Source organism: Macaca mulatta, chromosome 4 (assembly GCF_049350105.2).
Source record: "Macaca mulatta isolate MMU2019108-1 chromosome 4, T2T-MMU8v2.0, whole genome shotgun sequence".
NCBI classification, from domain to species: Eukaryota; Metazoa; Chordata; class Mammalia; order Primates; family Cercopithecidae; genus Macaca; species Macaca mulatta.
The window spans coordinates 149,017,585-149,036,062 of record NC_133409.1 but is presented as its reverse complement, the minus strand read 5'-3'; the positions used below and the strand labels follow the sequence as shown (position 1 = coordinate 149,036,062).

The following is an 18,478-nucleotide window of genomic DNA, read 5'->3' as shown; positions in this document are numbered from 1 at the left end:
TGCTATGCAGTAGCCATAAATTACATGTGTTGTAAGCATGATATATACACCTGATTTTGAAGACTTCATATGGGAAAAAATTTTAAGTATATCTTTTTTTTTTTTTTTTTTTGAAACAGGGTCTTGCTTTGTCACCCAGGCTGGAGTGCAGTGGCACAATCACAGCTCACTACAACCTCGACTTTCCTGGTTCAGTGATTATCCCACCTCAGCCTCCTGAGTAGCTGGGACTAACAGGCATGTGCCAACACGCCCCACTAATTTTTTTTGTATTTTTTGTAGAGATGGGGTTTCACCATGTTGTCCAGGCTGGTCTCAAACTCCTGGGCTCAAGCGATCCTCCCTGCCTTGGCCTGTGCTGGCATTACAGGTGTGAGCCACCGTGCTGGCCTCAGTACTATTTTTTATTGATTATATGTTGAAATAATAGTATTTTGGATGTAGCGTTTTAAAAAATTATTTCATCTGTTTCTCCTTTCTAATGTAGCTTCTAGAAAAGTTAAAATTATTTAAGTGGCTCACATTTGTTTCTCCTTACTTTTTAATGTAGCTTCTAGAAAATTTAAAATTATTTACGTAGCTTCTAGAAAATTTAAAATTATTTACGTGGCTCACATTTGTTTCTCCTTACTTTTTAATGTAGCTTCTAGAAAATTTAAAATTATTTAAGTGGCTCACATTTGTGGCATGAATTATATTCCTATGGGAGTACTGGTCTCGACTTGGATGAACTTTAAGCTTTCTATTACACAAAAGACAACACATTGATAGCAGAGGAGTGACCAGAGGGAAACAGTGCACTGGGCTTTAACAATCTTTCCTACATAGTATCAAGCAGCAGCTGACCAAAAAAGGACTAAAAGCATTGATGGCAGCTGGCCAGTCTCTCTCTATACCTGGCAAATCTAGTGACAAATCCCAGCTGCTCTCAGCAGAAACAACTGGTTTAAGTGCATCTTTGTGGTGCCTTAATCTCCTGCAATTATCCCGCCTCAGCCTCCCAAGCAGCTAGAACTACAGGTGCATGCCACTATGCCTGGCTATTTTTCTTTTTTTTTTTTTAAAGAAATGGGATCTCAGCCGGGCATGGTGGCTCACACCTGTAATCCCAGCACTTTGGGAGGCAGAGGTGGGTGGATCACGAGGTCAGGAGATCGAGACCATACTGGCTAACATGGTGAAACCCTGTTTCTACTAAAAATACAAAAAATTAGCCAGGCATGGTGATGGGCAGCTGTAGTCCCAGCTACTCGGGAGGCTGAGGCAGGAGAATGGCGTGAACCCAGGAGGCAGAGCTTGCAGTGAGCCGAGATCGCGCCACTGCACCACTCCAGCCTGGGAAACAGAGTGAGACTCTGTCTCAAAAAAAAAAAAAAAAAGAAAGAAATGGGGTCTCACTATGTTGCCCAGGCTGATCCCCTCAAACTCCTGGGCTCAAGAGATTCTCCTATCTCAGCCTCCCAAAGTGCTGGGATTACAGGCATGAGCCACGGCGCCAGCAACAATTCTTTCAAAATCAGGAATAGGAAAAGGGTTCTCACTATCACCTTTCTATTCAGCTTCTAAACATCATCCTGGGAGTATTAGCCAATAGAATAAGAAATCAAAAACATAAGACATTAAAGACAAAAGATTAGAAAATATTTATTCCTAGTAGGACTAAACATACATATTATGCCCAACTAAAAATATGGCAAATGACTTACAGTGTCTTTGTGCTGAAAATTTAAAAAGGTTATCAAAAGCCGGGCGCGGTGGCTCAAGCCTGTAATCCCAGCACTTTGGGAGGCCAAGACGGGCGGATCACAAGGTCAGAAGATCGAGACCATCCTGGCTGACACGGTGAAACCCCGTCTCTACTAAAAAATACAAAAAACTAGCTGGGCGAGGTGGCGGGCGCCTGTAGTCCCTGCTACTCGGGAAGCTGAGGCAGGAGAATGGCCAAACCCGGGAGGCGGAGCTTGCAGTGAGCTGAGATCTGGCCACTGCACTCCAGCCTGGGCGACAGAGCGAGACTCCGTTTCAAAAAAAAAAAAAAAAAAAAAAGGTTATCAAAAGACATTAAAAGATTATCTTAAAAATTGGAGAAGGCGGCCAGGTGGAGTGGCTCAGGTCCGTAATCCCAGCATAGCGAGACACTATAAAAAATTAAATTTTTAAATTTTGTATTCTCACAGAAAATTTTAAAAAAATTTTTTTAATTTAAAAATGTTTTTAAAAAAGGCAAGTGTGGTGCTGTGTGCCTCTAGTCCTAACTACTCAGTAGGCTGAGATAGGAGGAGCTCTTGAGCCCAGGAGTTCAAGGCTGCAGTGAGCTATGATTGTGCCACTGCACTCCAACCTGTCTCAAAAAAAAAAAAAAAAAAAAAATCATAAAGTATAAATTCTTCCAAATTAATCTATAAACAATGTAATTCTAATCAAAATCATTAAAGACTTTTTAAAATGTGAAAACTTGTCGAGACCAGCCCGGCCAACATGGTGAAACCCCGTCTCTACTAAAAATATAAAAATTAGCTGGGCGTGGTGGCACATGTCTGTAATCCTAGCTACTCAAGAGGCTGAGGCAGGAGAATCACTTGAACCCAGGAGACAGAGGTTTCAGTGAGCTGAGACTGTGGCCCTGCACTCCAGCCTGGGTGACAGAGTGAGACTCTGTCTCAAAAAAAAAAAAAAAAAAAAAAAAGAAAGAAAAAGAAAAGATTTTCTATAAATGGTTCTGGGCCAACCATCCACATAAAAAAATGAAATAGATCCCTACCTCACATCATACACAAAAATTAATTCCAAGTAAATTTCAGACTTAAAGGTAACAACAAAATTCTCTCTATATATTTGCTTATTCTCTAATTTTATTATTATATTTTTTTGAGACAAGGTCTCGCTCTGTTGCCCAGGCTGGAGTGCAGCAGCGCAAACAGGGCTCACTGCAGCCTCGACCTCCCAGGCTCAAGTGATCCTCCCACCTCAGCTACCTGAATAGCACAGACTACAGGTGTGTGCCACTATGCTTGGCTATTTTTTTTTTTTTTTTAATTTTTTGTAGAGATGAAGTCTCACTATACTGTCTAGGCTGGTCTCAAACTCCTGGCTTCAAGCAGTCTTCCTGCCTTGGCCTCCCAAAGTGCTGGGATTAGTCTTCAGCCACTGCACCCAACCAAAATTCTACAATATTAAGAAGAAAATGTAGTATATTTTTCTGGCCTTGGAGTAATAAGGAATGTCTTTTTTTTTTTTTTTTTTTTTGAGATGGAGTCTCACTCTGTCACCAGTCTGGAGAGCAGTGGCACAGTCTTGGCTCACTGCAACCTCCACCTCCCTGGTTCAAGTGATTCTCCTGCCTCAGCCTCATGAGTAGCTGGGACTACAGGTGCGCACCACCATGCCCAACTAATTTTTTTGTGTTTTTACTCGAGACGGGGTTTCACCATGTTGGCCAGGATGGTCTCCATCCCTTGACCTTGTAATCCACCCCCACTCGGCCTCCCAAAGTGCTGGGATTACAGGCATGAGCCACAGGTGAGATGGATAGTGGCTGTAAGCCCAGCACTTTGGGAGGCTGATGCGGGAAGATCACTTGAGGCCAGGAGTTTGAGACCAGTCTGGGCAACATAGTGAGACTCTGTCTCTACAAAACAACAACAACAACAAAAATTAGCTGGGCATGTGGCACACACCTATAGACCCAGTTACTTGGGAGGCTGAGGCAGGAGGGTTGCCTGAGCCCAGCTGGTTGAGGCTACAGTGAGACATGATCACACTACTGCATTCCAGCTTGGGTGACAGAGGAAGACTGTTACTAAAAACAAAGACATAAAAATGAAAGACAGATAAATTCAATCACATTAAAATTGGCCGGGCGCGGTGGCTCAAGCCTGTAATCCCAGCACTTTGGGAGGCCGAGACGGGCGGATCACGAGGTCAGGAGATCGAGACCATCCTGGCTAACACGGTGAAACCCCGTCTCTACTAAAAAAAATACAAAAAACTAGCCGGGCGAGGTGGCGGGCGCCTGTAGTCCCAGCTACTCGGGAGGCTGAGGCAGGAGAATGGTCTAAACCCGGGAGGCGGAGCTTGCAGTGAGCTGAGATCCCGCCACTGCACCCCAGCCTGGGCGACAGAGCAAGACTCTGTCTCAAAAAAAAAAAAAAAAAACAAAACACATTAAAATTATAAATTTATTTCATCAAAAAGCAACATTAAAAAAACAAAGGTTGGACGCGGTGGCTCATGCCTGTAATCCCAGCACTTTGGGAGGCTGAAGTGGATGGATCACCTGAGGTCGGGAATTCAAGACCGGCCTGGCCAACATGGCAAAACCCCATCTCTACTAAATATACAAAAATTAGGCGGGCATGGTAGCACACACCTGTAATCCCAGCTACTCAGGAGGCTGAGACAGGATAATTGCTTGAAGCTGGGAGGCGGAGGTTGCAGTGAGCCGAGATCATGCCATTGCACTCCAGCCTGGGCAACAAGAGTGAAACTCCGTCTAAACAAAAAAAAAAAAAAAAAAGAGGTGCAAGGATCTCTTGAGCCCAGGTGCCTGGGCAATAGAAAGACCCTCATCTCACCAAAAAAAAAAAAAAAAAAAAAAAAAAAAAGGTAAAAAGATACATACTAAAAGATAATCTGTAACCTATATATAATCAACAAGATTAGTATGTAGATGATACAAAGAACTCTTATAAATCAAAAAATACCAGCAGACTTATTTTTTTCTTTATTTTTTGAGAGAGTCATGCTCTGTAACTGAGGCTGGAGTACAGTGGCATAATCTTGACTCACTGCAACCTTCACCTCCCAGGTTCAGCGCCCTTGAGGAGCTGGGACTACAGGCATGTGCCACCATGCCTGGTTAATTTTTGTACTTCTAGTAGAGACAGGGTTCTGCCATGTTGGCCAGGCTGGTCTTGAATTACTGGCCTCAACTGATCCATCCGCCTCAGCCTCCCAAAGTGCTGGGATTACAGGTGTGAGCCACCATGCCCAGCCACAACCCGATTTTTAAAAGGTCAAATGCTATGACAGCCATTCTACAGAAAAAAAAAAAAAATGGTATAGTTGTGGTGACGCTCCTCACACAGAGCACCAGCTCTGTCCCTTGCAGACCCCTGACCCGGCGACGGATGAATGAAGTACACTGACACAGATATTCTGCTTTGCCAGTCCAGCCGAGTGTGTCCAGGCTGCTTACAAACTCCCTGTAGAGTACTGTAAACAGTTGCGATGGCAGCCCTGACCAGCTAGTGAGACTCTCATTTATTCAGTAAAGATTAATTGACAAAGACTTGAGTCAACACCACTACAGGGTAACTGACACTGTGGACTTCCTGAGTAGAAAGCAGTTAAGCACCTGCGGTACATGAAAGGTTAGTCTTAAGACCACATGAGTAAACAAGCTAGCTAGCTAACTTCCCCACATTCCTTTGTTATTACTCTAATTTATTTAACTAAAGGTAAAGATCAGGTCGCCTTCAACCATATCTATTACTGAAGTTATGCAAACTCTCAGGCCTTCGAAGAGGGTTTGTGGCTATCATAACTAATATTTTTCCCACCAGCCTGACTGAACCCCTACATATAGTTACTAAACATTTGAAATGATACTCAATGTTATTAGTAATCAGGAAATTACAAATAAAGACCCACTGAAATACAGGTTGAGTATCCCTAATCCAATAATCTAAAATCCAAAATGCTCTAAAATTTGGAAGTTTTTGAGTATCAACATGACGCTCAAAGGTAATGCTCTTTGGAGCATCTCAGATTTCAGATTTTCAGACTACAGATACTAACCAGTAAAAATAATGAAAGTAATCCAAAATCCAAAAAAACTCAAAATCTGAAACATTTCTGATCCCAAGCATCTTTAGCAGCATCTCTGGTCTCTTAAAAAAAAAAAAGAGGCCGGGCGCGGTGGCTCAAGCCTGTAATCCCAGCACTTTGGGAGGCCGAGACGGGTGGATCACGAGGTCAGGAGATCGAGACCATCCTGGTTAACACGGTGAAACCCCGTCTCTACTAAAAAATACAAAAAACTAGCCGGGCGAGGTGGCGGGCGCCTGTAGTCCCAGCTACTCGGGAGGCTGAGGCAGGAGAATGGCGGGAACCCGGGAGGCGGAGCTTGCAGTGAGCTGAGATCCGGCCACTGCAGTCCAGCCTGGGTGACAGAGCGAGACTCCGTCTCAAAAAAAAAAAAAAAAAAAAAAAAGAAAAAGATGGCAAAGATCTGATAATACCACATGTCGGAGAAAATGTGGCTCAGAAGGAATTCTTACATATTGCTGGTAAGAAGGAACTACTTAGGAAAACAATTTATCATTGTCTTATAAAGACTAATACTGCCTATCTTATAAACAGCAAAAATACTGTCCTAGGTTTATACCCAAGAGAAACTTCTGATGAAGATAATCAGTATCTATGTGTGCTAAAAGACATGATTATTCATAAAACAATGCTCACAGAAGCAAGAAACTGGAAACAATCCATTTATAGAATATGTTTAATCACACAAGTCATATATGGCAGTGAAAAAGAATGAGCTATAGCCATATGCAATAACATGACAATATTAGAAAAATTATGCATGAAAAAAATCCTGTGATTCTGGGGATTTTTGTTTTGCTGTTTGAGACAGGGTCTTGCTCTGTTGCCAAGGGTAGACTACAATGGCATGATCATAGCTTGCTGTAACCTCGAACTCCTGGATTTCAAGTGGTCCTCTCGCCTTTGTCTCCCATATAGGTAGAATTACAGGTGCACACCACCATGCCTGGTTTTTTTTTTTTTTTTTTTTTTTTGCCTTGCTGTTTTCTTGCCTTGTCTCATCAGTGTTTGTATCATTAAAAAATAAAACAACCCAGTGCAGTGGCTGTTTTGTTTTTTAATGATATAAACACCCACAAACACACCACACAATCCAAGAAGTAGCAGCTTGGCAAAAGCCACCATCAAACTATGAAATCCTCCTGAAACTATCCCTGTGCCTCTCATGCACAGGTACTCGTTGATCTAAACGTTGCATTTATTGTACTCCTGCTTTTTTCCCCCTTTTGTGTGTGTGTTCTTGCTTTTAAAAGTAGAGCTATATATATGCCAAAACAAAAATTCATTCTGTTTTTCAGTGTCATTAAAAACAGAATCCGGGCCGGGTGCAGGGGCTCACGCCTGTAATCCCAGCACTTTGGGAGGCTAAGGCGGGTGAATCACCTAAGGTGAGGAGTTCACGACCAGCCTGGCCAACATGGTGAAACCCCATCTCTACTAAAAATACAAAAATTAGCTGGGCATGGTGGCATGCACCTGTAGTCCCAGCTACTAAGAGGCTGAGGCAGGAGAATCACTTAACCTGGGAGGCAGAGGTTGCAGTGAGCCGAGATCGTATCGCTGCACTCCAGTGTGGGAGACAGAGCGAGACTCCGTCTCTAAAAAAACAAACAAACAAAAAAACCAAAAGAATCATTAGATTTTTCACTTGAGGGCAGTAATTCAAGAACAGTCCAGGCAACATGGCAAGACACTGTCTTTACAAAATTAAAAAATTAGCCCGCACACACCTACAGTGAATTCATTTTTAATAAAAGTGCCAAGAACATACACTGGGGAAAAGATAGTCTCTTGGTCAGGCGCAGTGGCTCATGCCTGTAATCTCAGCACTTGGGAGGCCGAGGCGGGAAGTCAGGAGTTCAAGACAAGCCTGGCCAACATGGTGAAACCCCACCTCTACTAAAAATACAAAAACTAGCCCGGCGTGGTGGCAGGCACCTGTAATCCCAACTATTCAGGAGGCTGAGGCAGGAGAATCACTTGAACCAAGGAGGCAGAGGTTGCAGTAAGCCAATACTGCACCACTGCACTCCAGCCTAGGTGACAGAGCAAGACTCCGTCTGAGGAAAAAAAAAGAAAGAGATAGTCTCTTCAATAAATGGTGCTGGGAAAACTGGCTATCCATTACACAGAAGAATGAAATTATACCCCTATCTCTCGCCACATAGGAAAACCAATTCAAATGGATTAAAAACTTAAATCTAAGACCAAACTATGAAACTACTACAAGAAAACACTGGGGAAAATCTCCAAGACATTGGTCTGGGCAAAAATTTCTTGAGCCATACCCCACAAGCACAGGCAACCAAAGCAAAAATGGCCAAATGGGATCACATCGAATTAAAAAGCTTCTGCACAGCTGGGCACGGTGGCTCACACTGTAATCCCAGCACTTCGGGAGATGGAGGTGGGCGGATCACCTGAGGTCAGGAGTTTGAGACCAGCCTGACCAACATGGTGAAACCCCATCCCTACTAAAAATACAAAATTAGCCAGGCATGGTGGCACATACCTGTAATCCCAGCTACTTGGGACGCTGAGGCAGGAAAATTGCTTGAACCTAGGAGGCGGAGGTTGCGGTGAGCCAAGATCGCACCATCGCACTCCAGCCTGGGCAACAAGAGCTAAACTCCGTGTCAAAAAAAAAAAAAAAAAAGCTTCTGCACACACAGCGAAAGAAATAACAAAGTGAAGAGACAACGAATATTTGCAAACTACCCATCTGCCAAGGGATTCATAACCAGCATATATAAGGGGCTCAAACAACACTACATGACAAAGTCTAATAATCCTATTAAAAAATGGGCAAAAGATTTGAATAGACATTTTTCAAAAGAATACAAATGGCAAACAGGCATATATGAAAAGGGGCTCACCATCACTATCATCAAAGAAATGCAAATTAAAACTACAGTGAGATCTCATCTCACTCTAGTCAGAATGGCTTTTATCCGAAAGACAGGCAATAACAATGCTGGCAAGGATGTGGAGAAAAGGGAACCCTTATACACTGTTGGTGGGAATGTAAATTAGTACAAACACTTTGGAGAACAGTTTGAAGGTTGCTCAGAAAACTAAAAGTAGAGCTACCATACGATCCAGCAATCCCACTGCTGGATATATACCCAAAAGAAAGGACATCAATACATTGAAGAGGTATCTGCACTCCCATGTTTGTTGCAGTATTGTTCACAATAGCTAAGATTTGGAAGCAACCTAAGTGTCCATCAGCAGATGAATGGGTAAAGAAAACGTGGGACATGTACACAATGGAGCACTATTCAGCCATAAAGAATAATGAGACTCAGTCATTTGCAACAACATGCATAGAATTGGAGATCATTATATTAAGTGAAGTAAGCCAGGCACAGAAAGACAAATGTCATGTGTTCTCACTTATTTGTGGGATCTAAAAATCAAAACAATTGAACTCATGTACTCATGTACGAAGAGAGTAGGATGGCTACCAGAGGCTGGGAAGGCTAGTGGAAGGCTGGGGATGATTAATGGGTACAAACAAAAATAGGAAGAATGAATAAGACCTACTATTTGACAGCACAACAGGGTGACTATAGTCAATTATAACTTAATTGTACATTTTAAAATAACTTAGAGTGTAACTGGATTGTTTATAACACAAAGGATAAGTGCTTGAGGGGATGGATAAAGAAAAAAATAAAATTCATTCTAAAAATAGAAAATTAGCTAGGCGTGGTGGCTCATGCCTGTGGTCCCAGCTACCCAGGGGCTAAGGTGGGAGGATCGCTTAAGCCCAGGCTGTCGAGGCTGCAGTAAGCCATGTTCATGCCACTGCACTCCAGCCTGGGTGACACAGCGAGACTCTGCCTCAAAAAAGGAAAAAAAAAAAAAAAAAGCAAAACCAAAGACAAAATAAAATAAAGTAGACCAATAATGACAGTATGTTGTGGATCAAGAGTTACAGTAATTCCATGTACCTGAGGTCCATTATGCCACTCCCTACACACACACACACACACACAAACACACAGGAGCTGAAAACAGCACACAAAGCTGTCCCTTCCCTTTTCCCCACACCCCTACCTGTGTCCGAGCATTGAGCAGCTGCTGGAAGCTCTCAACCTCTTTGCTGTCATCTGCAGCCCGCTCCTAAGGGAAGACAAAGGGAAATGTCAAGTTTGGGGAAAGCAGTCCTTCACTTCAGGATGTCCCCTTCATTCCACACTTATTGTACTAAGCTGGACACTGTGCCAGACTCCAAGAGTAAAACGCTGAACAAGACAGGCATCGTCTCTGCCCTCACAGAGCTAACAAAGCAGTGGGGGAAACCAAATTTTCTGGGTAGGAAGACAAGGAGAAGGAGCACCTATTACCATCAGCACACCCAGCATCATGTCATAGTTGTTGATCAGAAACACAAGCTGCTCCTTCCTTGAGGAGAACTCGGCTGCCACTCGAAGGACAAAATTCTCCACCTCCACCTGAAAAGGCAGAGAGGAAGAGGTGACACCAGAAAGCAAGGCCATCAGGCCCTCCTCTGGCTCCCCCTCGGCCTCCACCCACTGGCACAGCCCTGCTGCTGGTAAGTCTCTCCTGTCTGACCCTTACCTGCAGCTGTCCCAGCAACTGCATGGTCCGTTCATTGGGAATTGTCTGGTTGATGCTGACAAGAGCGGAGGAGAACTCTGCGTAGCGGCGTGTGATCTAGGACAGGGTGGGAAGGAAAATCACACCCACCTCCTGGCCCAACCACCACCACCTCCCAACTCCCTTGGTCAACCCGCCACCATGTGATGTGACTCTACCTCCAGTCCCTCCTACCCACAGTGCACCACTCACCATGAGTTTTATCACCCTCCCAGAATGCCTGCTCATAGCGTGGCCCATGACACAACTGTGACCGTGGCCAACCCCACAATGATGCTTAGAGCCCTGCCTTTCAAGAACCCTTTGTTACCCTTGCCCTCCCTCACATAGTGGGGCCGAGTATCCAACCCCCCTAGGCGCTGGGGGTCAGTGCTTCGGACGCTCTGGACATTCATCTCCAGGATCAGCTCAAACCGTGGCCATAGCAAGGCAAGCACCTGTTCCCAGTACCTGTGGGCTTAATCAGAATATGAGGTCAGCCGGCAAGGAATGTTGGAGAGGGATGGGGGGGAGTGGGGCACCATTCAGTTTAATGGTCAACAGTTAGTTGTGGGGATGGGGGGGCAGTGGTTGGAGAAAGGTGAGTCAAAAAGCAGCAGTACTGCCTCTGGAGCAAATCAATGGGAATAAAGGTTAATGATACCAGGTCAGTAGAAGTCTAAGGTCAGGGCAGAGTCATGCAAGACCAAGAGTTTGTGGCCTGTTGGGCATCAAGGACCAGAATTCAGTGACCTGTCCAGAGCAGGAACATCCCTCTTTGCTGCAATGTTACGGAACCGGAGAACAATGTGGATACAAAGAAAAACAGCAATGGCATCGTAGCAGTCAGCGAGATAGGACTCCAGGTGTTTCTATGTGATTGGGGAACAAGCAGAGGATTAAAAGAGAATGTCAGTTTGTTTTCCTCAGTGACTATGAACAAACGCATGTGTTTCTTTGGGGATGATGCACTGGATAGGACAGAAGGGAGAGATGTAAAATGCAACTGCCCCCTGCTTTCCTGTCCACTGCCACCCGGGTGGTCCTACTGCCTTACCCACCAGGATCTATGTTTTTGGCTTTTTTTGTTGTTGTTTTTTTGAGATGGAGTTTCGCTCTTGTCGCCCTTGTCGCCTAAGCTGGAATGCAGTGGCGCAATCGCAGCTCACTGCAACCTCCGCCTGCCTCCCAGGTTCAAGCGATTCTCCTGCCTTAGACTCCTGAGTAGCTGGAATTACAGGCGCCTGCCACCACGCCTGACTAATTTTTGTATTTTTAGTAAAGATGGGGTTTCACCATGTTGGCCAAGCTGGTCTCGAACTCCTGACCTCAGGTGATCCGCCCACCTCAGCCTCCTAAAGTGCTGGGATTACAGGTGTGAGCCACTGCGCCCGGCGTTTTTGACTTTAGAGACAGGTTCTTGCTTTGTCACCTAGGCTAGATTGCAATGGTACAATCACAGTTCACTGCAGCCTCAAACATCTGGGCTCAAGTGATGTTCCCACCTCAGCCTGCCAAGTAGCTGGGACCATGGGTGTGTACCACCATGCCTGGCTTATTTTTAAATTTTTTGTCAAGACAAGGTCTTGCCATGTTGCCCAGGCTGGTCTTGAACTCCTGGCCTCAAGCAATCTTCCTACCTTGGTCTCCCAAAGTACCGGGATTACAGGTGTAAACCACTGCACCTGGCTGCAGCAGGATCTACGATCACAAGCCTATCACAGCAGAGTTCCAGGCTGAGCTTGGGTCAGGGGTTTGGAGGACCCTCAGTTTTCACGTGCTATTGCCTGATTCTGATTGTGGGGCAGCAGCAGGGGGAGTCTCAGGGACCCTACACTCTGAGGATTTCATGGGAAGTAACACTGTGACAAGTCTAAGTAACAAGGCTTAGACTTTTTTTTTTTTTGAGATGGAGTCTTGCTCTGTCACCCAGGCTGGAGTGCAGTGGCACAGTCTTGGCTCACTGCAACCTCCTCCTCCTAGGTTCAAGCAATTCTCCTGCCTCGGCCTCCTGATTAGCTAGGATTACAGGCTGCGCACGCCCGACTAATTTTGTATTTTTAGTGGAGATGGGGTTTCACCATGTTGGTCAGGCTGGTCTCGAACTCACAGATCCTCCCGCCTCAGCCTCCCAAAATGCTGGGATTACAGGTGTGAGCCACTGTGCCCAGCTTTTCTTTTTTTTGTTTTAAGAGATAGGTCTCACTCTGGAGTGCATGGCTCACTGCAGCCTTGACCTCCTGGGCTCAAGCAATCCTTCCACCTCAGCATCTCAAGTAGCTACGACCACAGGCATACATCAACACACAGCTGGCTAATTTTTTATTTTTCATAGACAGGCCAGGCTGGTCTCAAACTCCTGAGCTCAGGCAATCCTACTGCCTCAGACTCCCAAAATGCTGGGATTATGGGCGTGCGCTACCATGCCCAGCCAAGGCTTAGACATTTTAGAATGAGGATCCTGATTGATTTCAGTTCTACCAGAGTCATGACCCCACTATGCTGCTGATGAAGACTGGGGACAAAGGTGTTGAATAGTACAGGAAATAGGAATCTTACCAGGGTCATGCTGAGTGTACGGCCCATGACAGCATGGAACAGGTCATGTGCAGCCGGGCCAGACACAACAAAAAATTCACAGATGAAAAGGTATTCGCGGCAGGAATTGTCTAGGAGGGCGTAGTGCTGGCTGCGGAAGAGGGCCTCAAATGGATACTGGGAGAGGAGAAGTAAAGAAGAAACACAGAAGGGATGGACCCCAACACTGACTTCCCATGGATATGGCTGCAAAATCAGTAAACCTGGGTAATAAGAGCTGGGCAGACCCTTGGCATCCATCTAGGTCCAGGCTGTCAAAGAGCAAGCTGAATGGGCACTGAAAAGGTGGGGGAACATAGGGGTACAAAAAGGGCCTACACCCACCTGCTGTTGCTACTCCTGCATCCACCTCAACACCTGCCTCTGACCGTCATTCCCCTCATCCAGTCTCTCCCCTCTGCATGCCCTTAAGTCAATGGTTCCCAGCTCTTTTCACATCACAGCAGGCTGGAGTGATTGGAGAAGGCCACTCCCAAGTCTAAGGGGATCGAGACAGGGCCTGCAGGTTGGGAAGCTCTGCCCTGAGGTCTGGCCTTCCCTCCCTCCATGCTCAGAGTCTCTTTCATGACTGAAGCTTGTTCCTCCTCATACCCTCTGCTCTCCACGCTGGGCTGTGTGAGGCACCAGGATGGGGGCCTCAAGTTCAGTGGGGGAGATGACAGAGCCACGGGTTCCTAGGGTGAAAATGGTGTTCCTGCTGCGGAGTGATGGCTTTGAGAAGAATCGTAAGATGGGTCAGAGTCAGGGAAAACAATGAGACCATAACTGGGCCCAAAGACTCACTATCTGCAGGGACCCCAGACAGCGAGACATGGCCTAGTCAGCCCTCTTTCCCAGTACTAGGGCCCCACGTGATGACATCTGTGAACGGACTTCAGGGTGTCTCCCCACCTCCTGCAATCATATGCAAAACTATGTGTCAAAATGACGCATCTTTCTTAGGAGGGAGGCTATAGCTTTCATCACATTCTAAAAGGTTTCAGTCCCATAGGAAAAGGTAAGGAACAGTGCCTTGGTGGCTGCAGCCGAAAGTCCTCCCACTCTCAAGACCTGGCATGAGGGTTCCCCAGGACTAGGATATCTTTCTTCGCTGTATCTTCCACGCCCATTAGATCATCTTTCTCAGCAACTTCCTCATACTAAGAAAACAGAAAAGAGAACTGATAACCGTCTCTTCCGACAACACAATAAAATATTCCTTGCCCAGGGATGTCCCCTCCTCCCAGTCCACGTGCCCAGGAATGCCTCTCCCTCCTGACCTTACCTGCACCTTCATGAGCCGCCCCAGGTAAGAGCGGTAGTAAGACAGGTAGATCTTGCTCAGCGTCTCCACGTATTCATCCCTGATTTCCTTTGCTGTTGCTCGTTCATTGCCCAGCAGAAACTGATAGAAGAACCTAGGAGGTCAGGAACATGTCAGTCTACCTGTCTCCCAGGAAACCAGATGCCATTAGGCTGCTCAAAAGCTCAAAGGCCATCCCATGCACTTCCTTGGGGTTGTGACCTGTACTTCAGCAGGGCCGTCTGGGGGATCTGATAGTTGGTCATTGGTTTCCTGAAGGAATAAATCTTCTGGAGGATAAACTCTCGGATCTTCATCACTGCCTAGATGTGGGGAACCAAGCACAGAGCATGAAGCTGCAACCTTTTTGCTGTATGAGAGGAATTGGGGGAAGCAACAAATGGTAAACATAGATTGAAAAGTGGTGCATATCTCTTTGGTATTTCTCAAGATTTTCAAGGAAACCCAGAGAGGCAAGAATGGGGCTGCCCAGAAAAGGCAGGGTGAAGTTCTTGGAGACAGGCTACAGTGAGCTCTGCCAAGAAAATCCATAGTGAAGATCTTGGGAGGGCTGCTTCTAGTAGCCTCCAGGGTATCCATCCCTACTTCCCACCTTGACCCGGAGCCGATCGAGCACGCCTCTGACATCCGCGCAGGCTGCTGTGCCTCTAGCTTCCTGCTCTCTGACTGCAGCTGCCTTGGCATCCAGCTCCTGTAGCTGCTCCAAGAACCTGGGCTCTGTCACTGGAGCCTCCAGAATTGCCCTGGGTAGCAGGAAGGGGTGGGATAAGTTACAAGGGAAACCCAGACATCCCTAAACCAGACCCAGACCACACTCCTTACCTCCAGCTCCTATCATCTCTACCACCTTGCACTGTACCATATAGTCAGGACACATGTACAAAGTTTTCTATTCCTGGACCTTCCCACTATACACCTGATCTTACATCATTCTTTTTTTTTTTTTTTTTTTTTTTGAGACGGAGTCTCGCTCTGTCACCCAGGCTGGAGTGCAGTGGCCGGATCTCAGCTCACTGCAAGCTCCGCCTCCCGGGTTCACGCCATTCTCCTGCCTCAGCCTCCCGAGTAGCTGGGACTACAGGCGCCTGCCACCTCGCCCGGCTAAGTTTTTTTTTTGTATTTTTAGTAGAGACAGGGTTTCACCGTGTTAGCCAGGATGGTCTCGATCTCCTGACCTCGTGATCCACCCGTCTCGGCCTCCCAAAGTGCTGGGATTACAGGCTTGAGCCACTGCGCCCAGCCGATCTTACATCATTCTTAATCTTAATCTTTGATGCCTAATGCATGCCTAAAAAAATGGTGGTTAACCTGGCTACTAATTTCTAAAAAGCACTTAATCTGGAGCCAGTAGACCCATATGGTAAATAAGGTAGGTCACCCCAGCCCATTCACCTGCCACGGACATCATGACCCTTCAAACCGGTAACTCACGTGACCAGAGCAGAAGGCACGACCAGACCATCAACAAGCTCCCCAAGTTTCCCCCGAACTGCCTGGCGATTTCGAAGTCGAATGTTCATGGCTCCTGACTGTTCCTGCAGTGTCCGGATCTCAGAGCTGATGGAGCTGAGGTCACTCTGAAAAGCTCCCAACATCTGCTCCATTCGCTGTAGGGAAGGTAGAAGATGTTGCTGGAGTGCTATAGGGTTTGTAGGGGATAAGTGGGCCACCAAAGCCTCTCTGTGAAGTCCTCAGTATTCATCAGTCCATGAGGGTGGCAGAGGATGAGATACCCCAGATTACCAGGAAATAACATTAAATATGGCAGCAATAACAAAAAAGGCTCCTGAAGTCATCTTGAAAATGACCCTAACTTGTCCCCATCTTAAGGCTGATGACCTAAAAATGGCACCAGAGTCCATGATCTGGTTCAGAGCAGCTATTAGGGGTCACAGTTCAGGATTACTAACCTCCAGGACAGCATCACAGGCTGTGATCTGGTTGTGCAGAGATGCTATATTCTCACTCTCTTGAATATCTGACCCACAAAAAGTCAAGGGGCCTCATGGTGAAAATGGGAGAGCCTCAGATTTGTAGTACCTCTCCAATTGCTCTCTGAAGTGACAGAAACCTCACAGATGTTGACCCCAGCTGAGACATCTGTACCACACACCACAAAATCCCCATATCAATAGCACCGCCCCTTCCCTCTGCTGGAGGATACAATCCCGAATGGATTTCTGTTCAATCTGCTGTAGCTCCAGTTCAACTTGTTTTGAATAGTGACGAAGATCTACACCCTGGGAGGACATAAAGATGACAGGTCAGAAAAAAGTCTCAGTAAAGGGACACTGTAACAGAATCAGTGAAGGACTAAAGGATCAGATACCAGGCTGATATAACAAAAGCAAAAAACTGTTGTTTTTCCTTTTGGGGGACAGTAGATAGAAGGGCAGATTAGTATAGGGGAAATCCTCACCGTTTTAAGAGCTTCCTTTACTAACTCATCCTCCAGATTTGCCTGAATGTGAACTGGAAATAGAAGTTTATCGTAAGGGTTCAGCTCCACAGCTCCCTCTCCCCACATTGAGTATCTGCACACCAATCCCTACCTTATTCCTTCCAGCTCCCATGCCTCTCAGATTACAGGTACTGCACCCACTCCACGCCATCACTTACCATCCACTTCATCCAGGATGAACTCATCAGAAGTGATATCCAACTCCCCAAGTTGCAGTGATTCCTGGAGCCCAGCACCACCCGCCTGAAAAGGAATAAGTTAATGGGAGTAGGATACAGTGAAAGACAGAAAGAAAAAATGTAATTGGATATCCCCAGTCCTTCAAGTGAGAAGGAGGTGCTTTTGCTGGAAGCCACAGGTACCGCTTTGAAAAACTGTAAGTCTCACATTGTACCCACTCTCCTATTTTGTGTTGATAGGTAAGGAATACGACAAGGAGTGAGACGATCCAATGAGACAGTGGAGGTAGCCCAGCATGGTGGCGGGCTCCTTGTAGTCCCAACTACTTAGAAGCTGAGACTGGAAGACTGTCTGAGGAGATCAGGAGTTCAAGGTCAACCTGGGTAACACAGGGAGAACCGTCTCAAGAAAAAAAAAAAAAAAGTAAAAGACAAGACAGTGGAGATGACCTAATGAGGAAAGCTAGGAATTGCAGAGGATGGAGCTGAACTTGCACTTAAATTTAGGACCCTCAGGCTCCTGCCATCTTGGATGTTCTATCACACCTCTGGGGAACCCCAGGCTTTCTATAAATGTCAAAATACATAGTGTTTACCTGCGTGCGAGATGCAATCTTAAACATACTCATTCATCTAATCCTAACAACGATGTATACAGTAGGTTCTATCTTCCTCATCTTATAGGTCTGAGAAATGATGGCACAGAAAAGCGGGTTAACTTGCCCAAGGGAACACAGCGTGTAAGTGGCAGAGATGGAATTAGAACCCAGGCAGTCTGGCTCCAGAGTCCATGTTCTTAACCTTTACACTATATTACTTCTTGACTCTACCCCAAAATGTGGAGCGAAGTTGAAATTGTGCCCCAGAATATGAGTTTCAGCCACGAGGGTCCCGCTCAGGGTCGGGTCTGATCACAGGGAAGGGTACGGGGAGTCAAACAGGTAATATCACAGGTAGCAGCCAAGTTCCCACCCTTGTGCCTAAACCCAGCTCAGGTCTTTCTGAAGCTAGGAGCACCGGGACTACGGAGGAGAAACAGTTCCGCGCTCTCACCAGCGGGCCCTCTTCCTCCTCCATGTCTGACGTCCCTGCCCGCAACACCAGTTCCCGGGCGGCAGCCGCCATGGTCGCAGCGGCGGCCATTCCCCGCAGCCTCACTTCCGGCAACTGTCAGGCCGGCGAGTCTGTTCCCCGGAGTGGAGCTACAAGTCCCAAAGGGTCTTCCTCAGCGCGAAATCGTTCCCAGATATTTGAGTTAAATTGTTTGACTCCAGCTGTTCCCTTTCAGTTCTAACCACTTCACCCAACTCTAAACGGAAATGTGGAAGTCTGAAGCACAAACTAGCCCGGAACCTTCGCTTCTCTTAAACCTATGAACTTTACGAACTGTAAAGAAAGGCGCACCGGAAGTTGTGGTACCCGAGCCATACTCTCTTAAGTCCAGCTAGGTCAGGCTGAAACAGTTTCCGGAAGCACTTCTCCTAGATCGCTCCGCCTCTTCCT

The 18,478-nt window shown here is 46.3% G+C and overlaps 2 protein-coding genes across 11 annotated transcripts in view; one reads left to right on the top strand and one right to left on the bottom strand.

Annotated features, from left to right (window-relative positions):
- Window positions 1–18,478, top strand: part of PFDN6 (prefoldin subunit 6) — a 150,610-nt gene that overhangs the window by 114,102 nt on the left and 18,030 nt on the right. The gene's annotated exons all lie outside the window — the stretch shown is intronic.
- Window positions 1–18,478, bottom strand: part of VPS52 (VPS52 subunit of GARP complex) — a 28,707-nt gene that overhangs the window by 4,736 nt on the left and 5,493 nt on the right. Inside the window, exons 1-17 of one of the 10 annotated variants that reach the window (XM_078000180.1) lie at window positions 18,346–18,406; window positions 16,955–17,039; window positions 16,755–16,807; window positions 16,500–16,575; window positions 16,246–16,313; window positions 15,767–15,942; window positions 14,928–15,078; window positions 14,537–14,637; window positions 14,297–14,429; window positions 14,114–14,171; window positions 13,624–13,757; window positions 12,994–13,149; window positions 11,188–11,306; window positions 10,782–10,905; window positions 10,417–10,512; window positions 10,182–10,289; window positions 9,892–9,957 (exon numbers count right to left, since the gene is read on the bottom strand). In XM_078000180.1, coding sequence (XP_077856306.1) covers window positions 9,892–9,957; window positions 10,182–10,289; window positions 10,417–10,512; window positions 10,782–10,905; window positions 11,188–11,306; window positions 12,994–13,149; window positions 13,624–13,757; window positions 14,114–14,171; window positions 14,297–14,429; window positions 14,537–14,637; window positions 14,928–15,078; window positions 15,767–15,939 — 1,419 coding nt within the window. In that variant the 5' untranslated portion in view covers window positions 15,940–15,942; window positions 16,246–16,313; window positions 16,500–16,575; ... (1 more) ...; window positions 16,955–17,039; window positions 18,346–18,406. The other 9 variants (XM_078000181.1, XM_078000177.1, XM_015136102.3 and 6 more) reach the window with 9 other exon arrangements.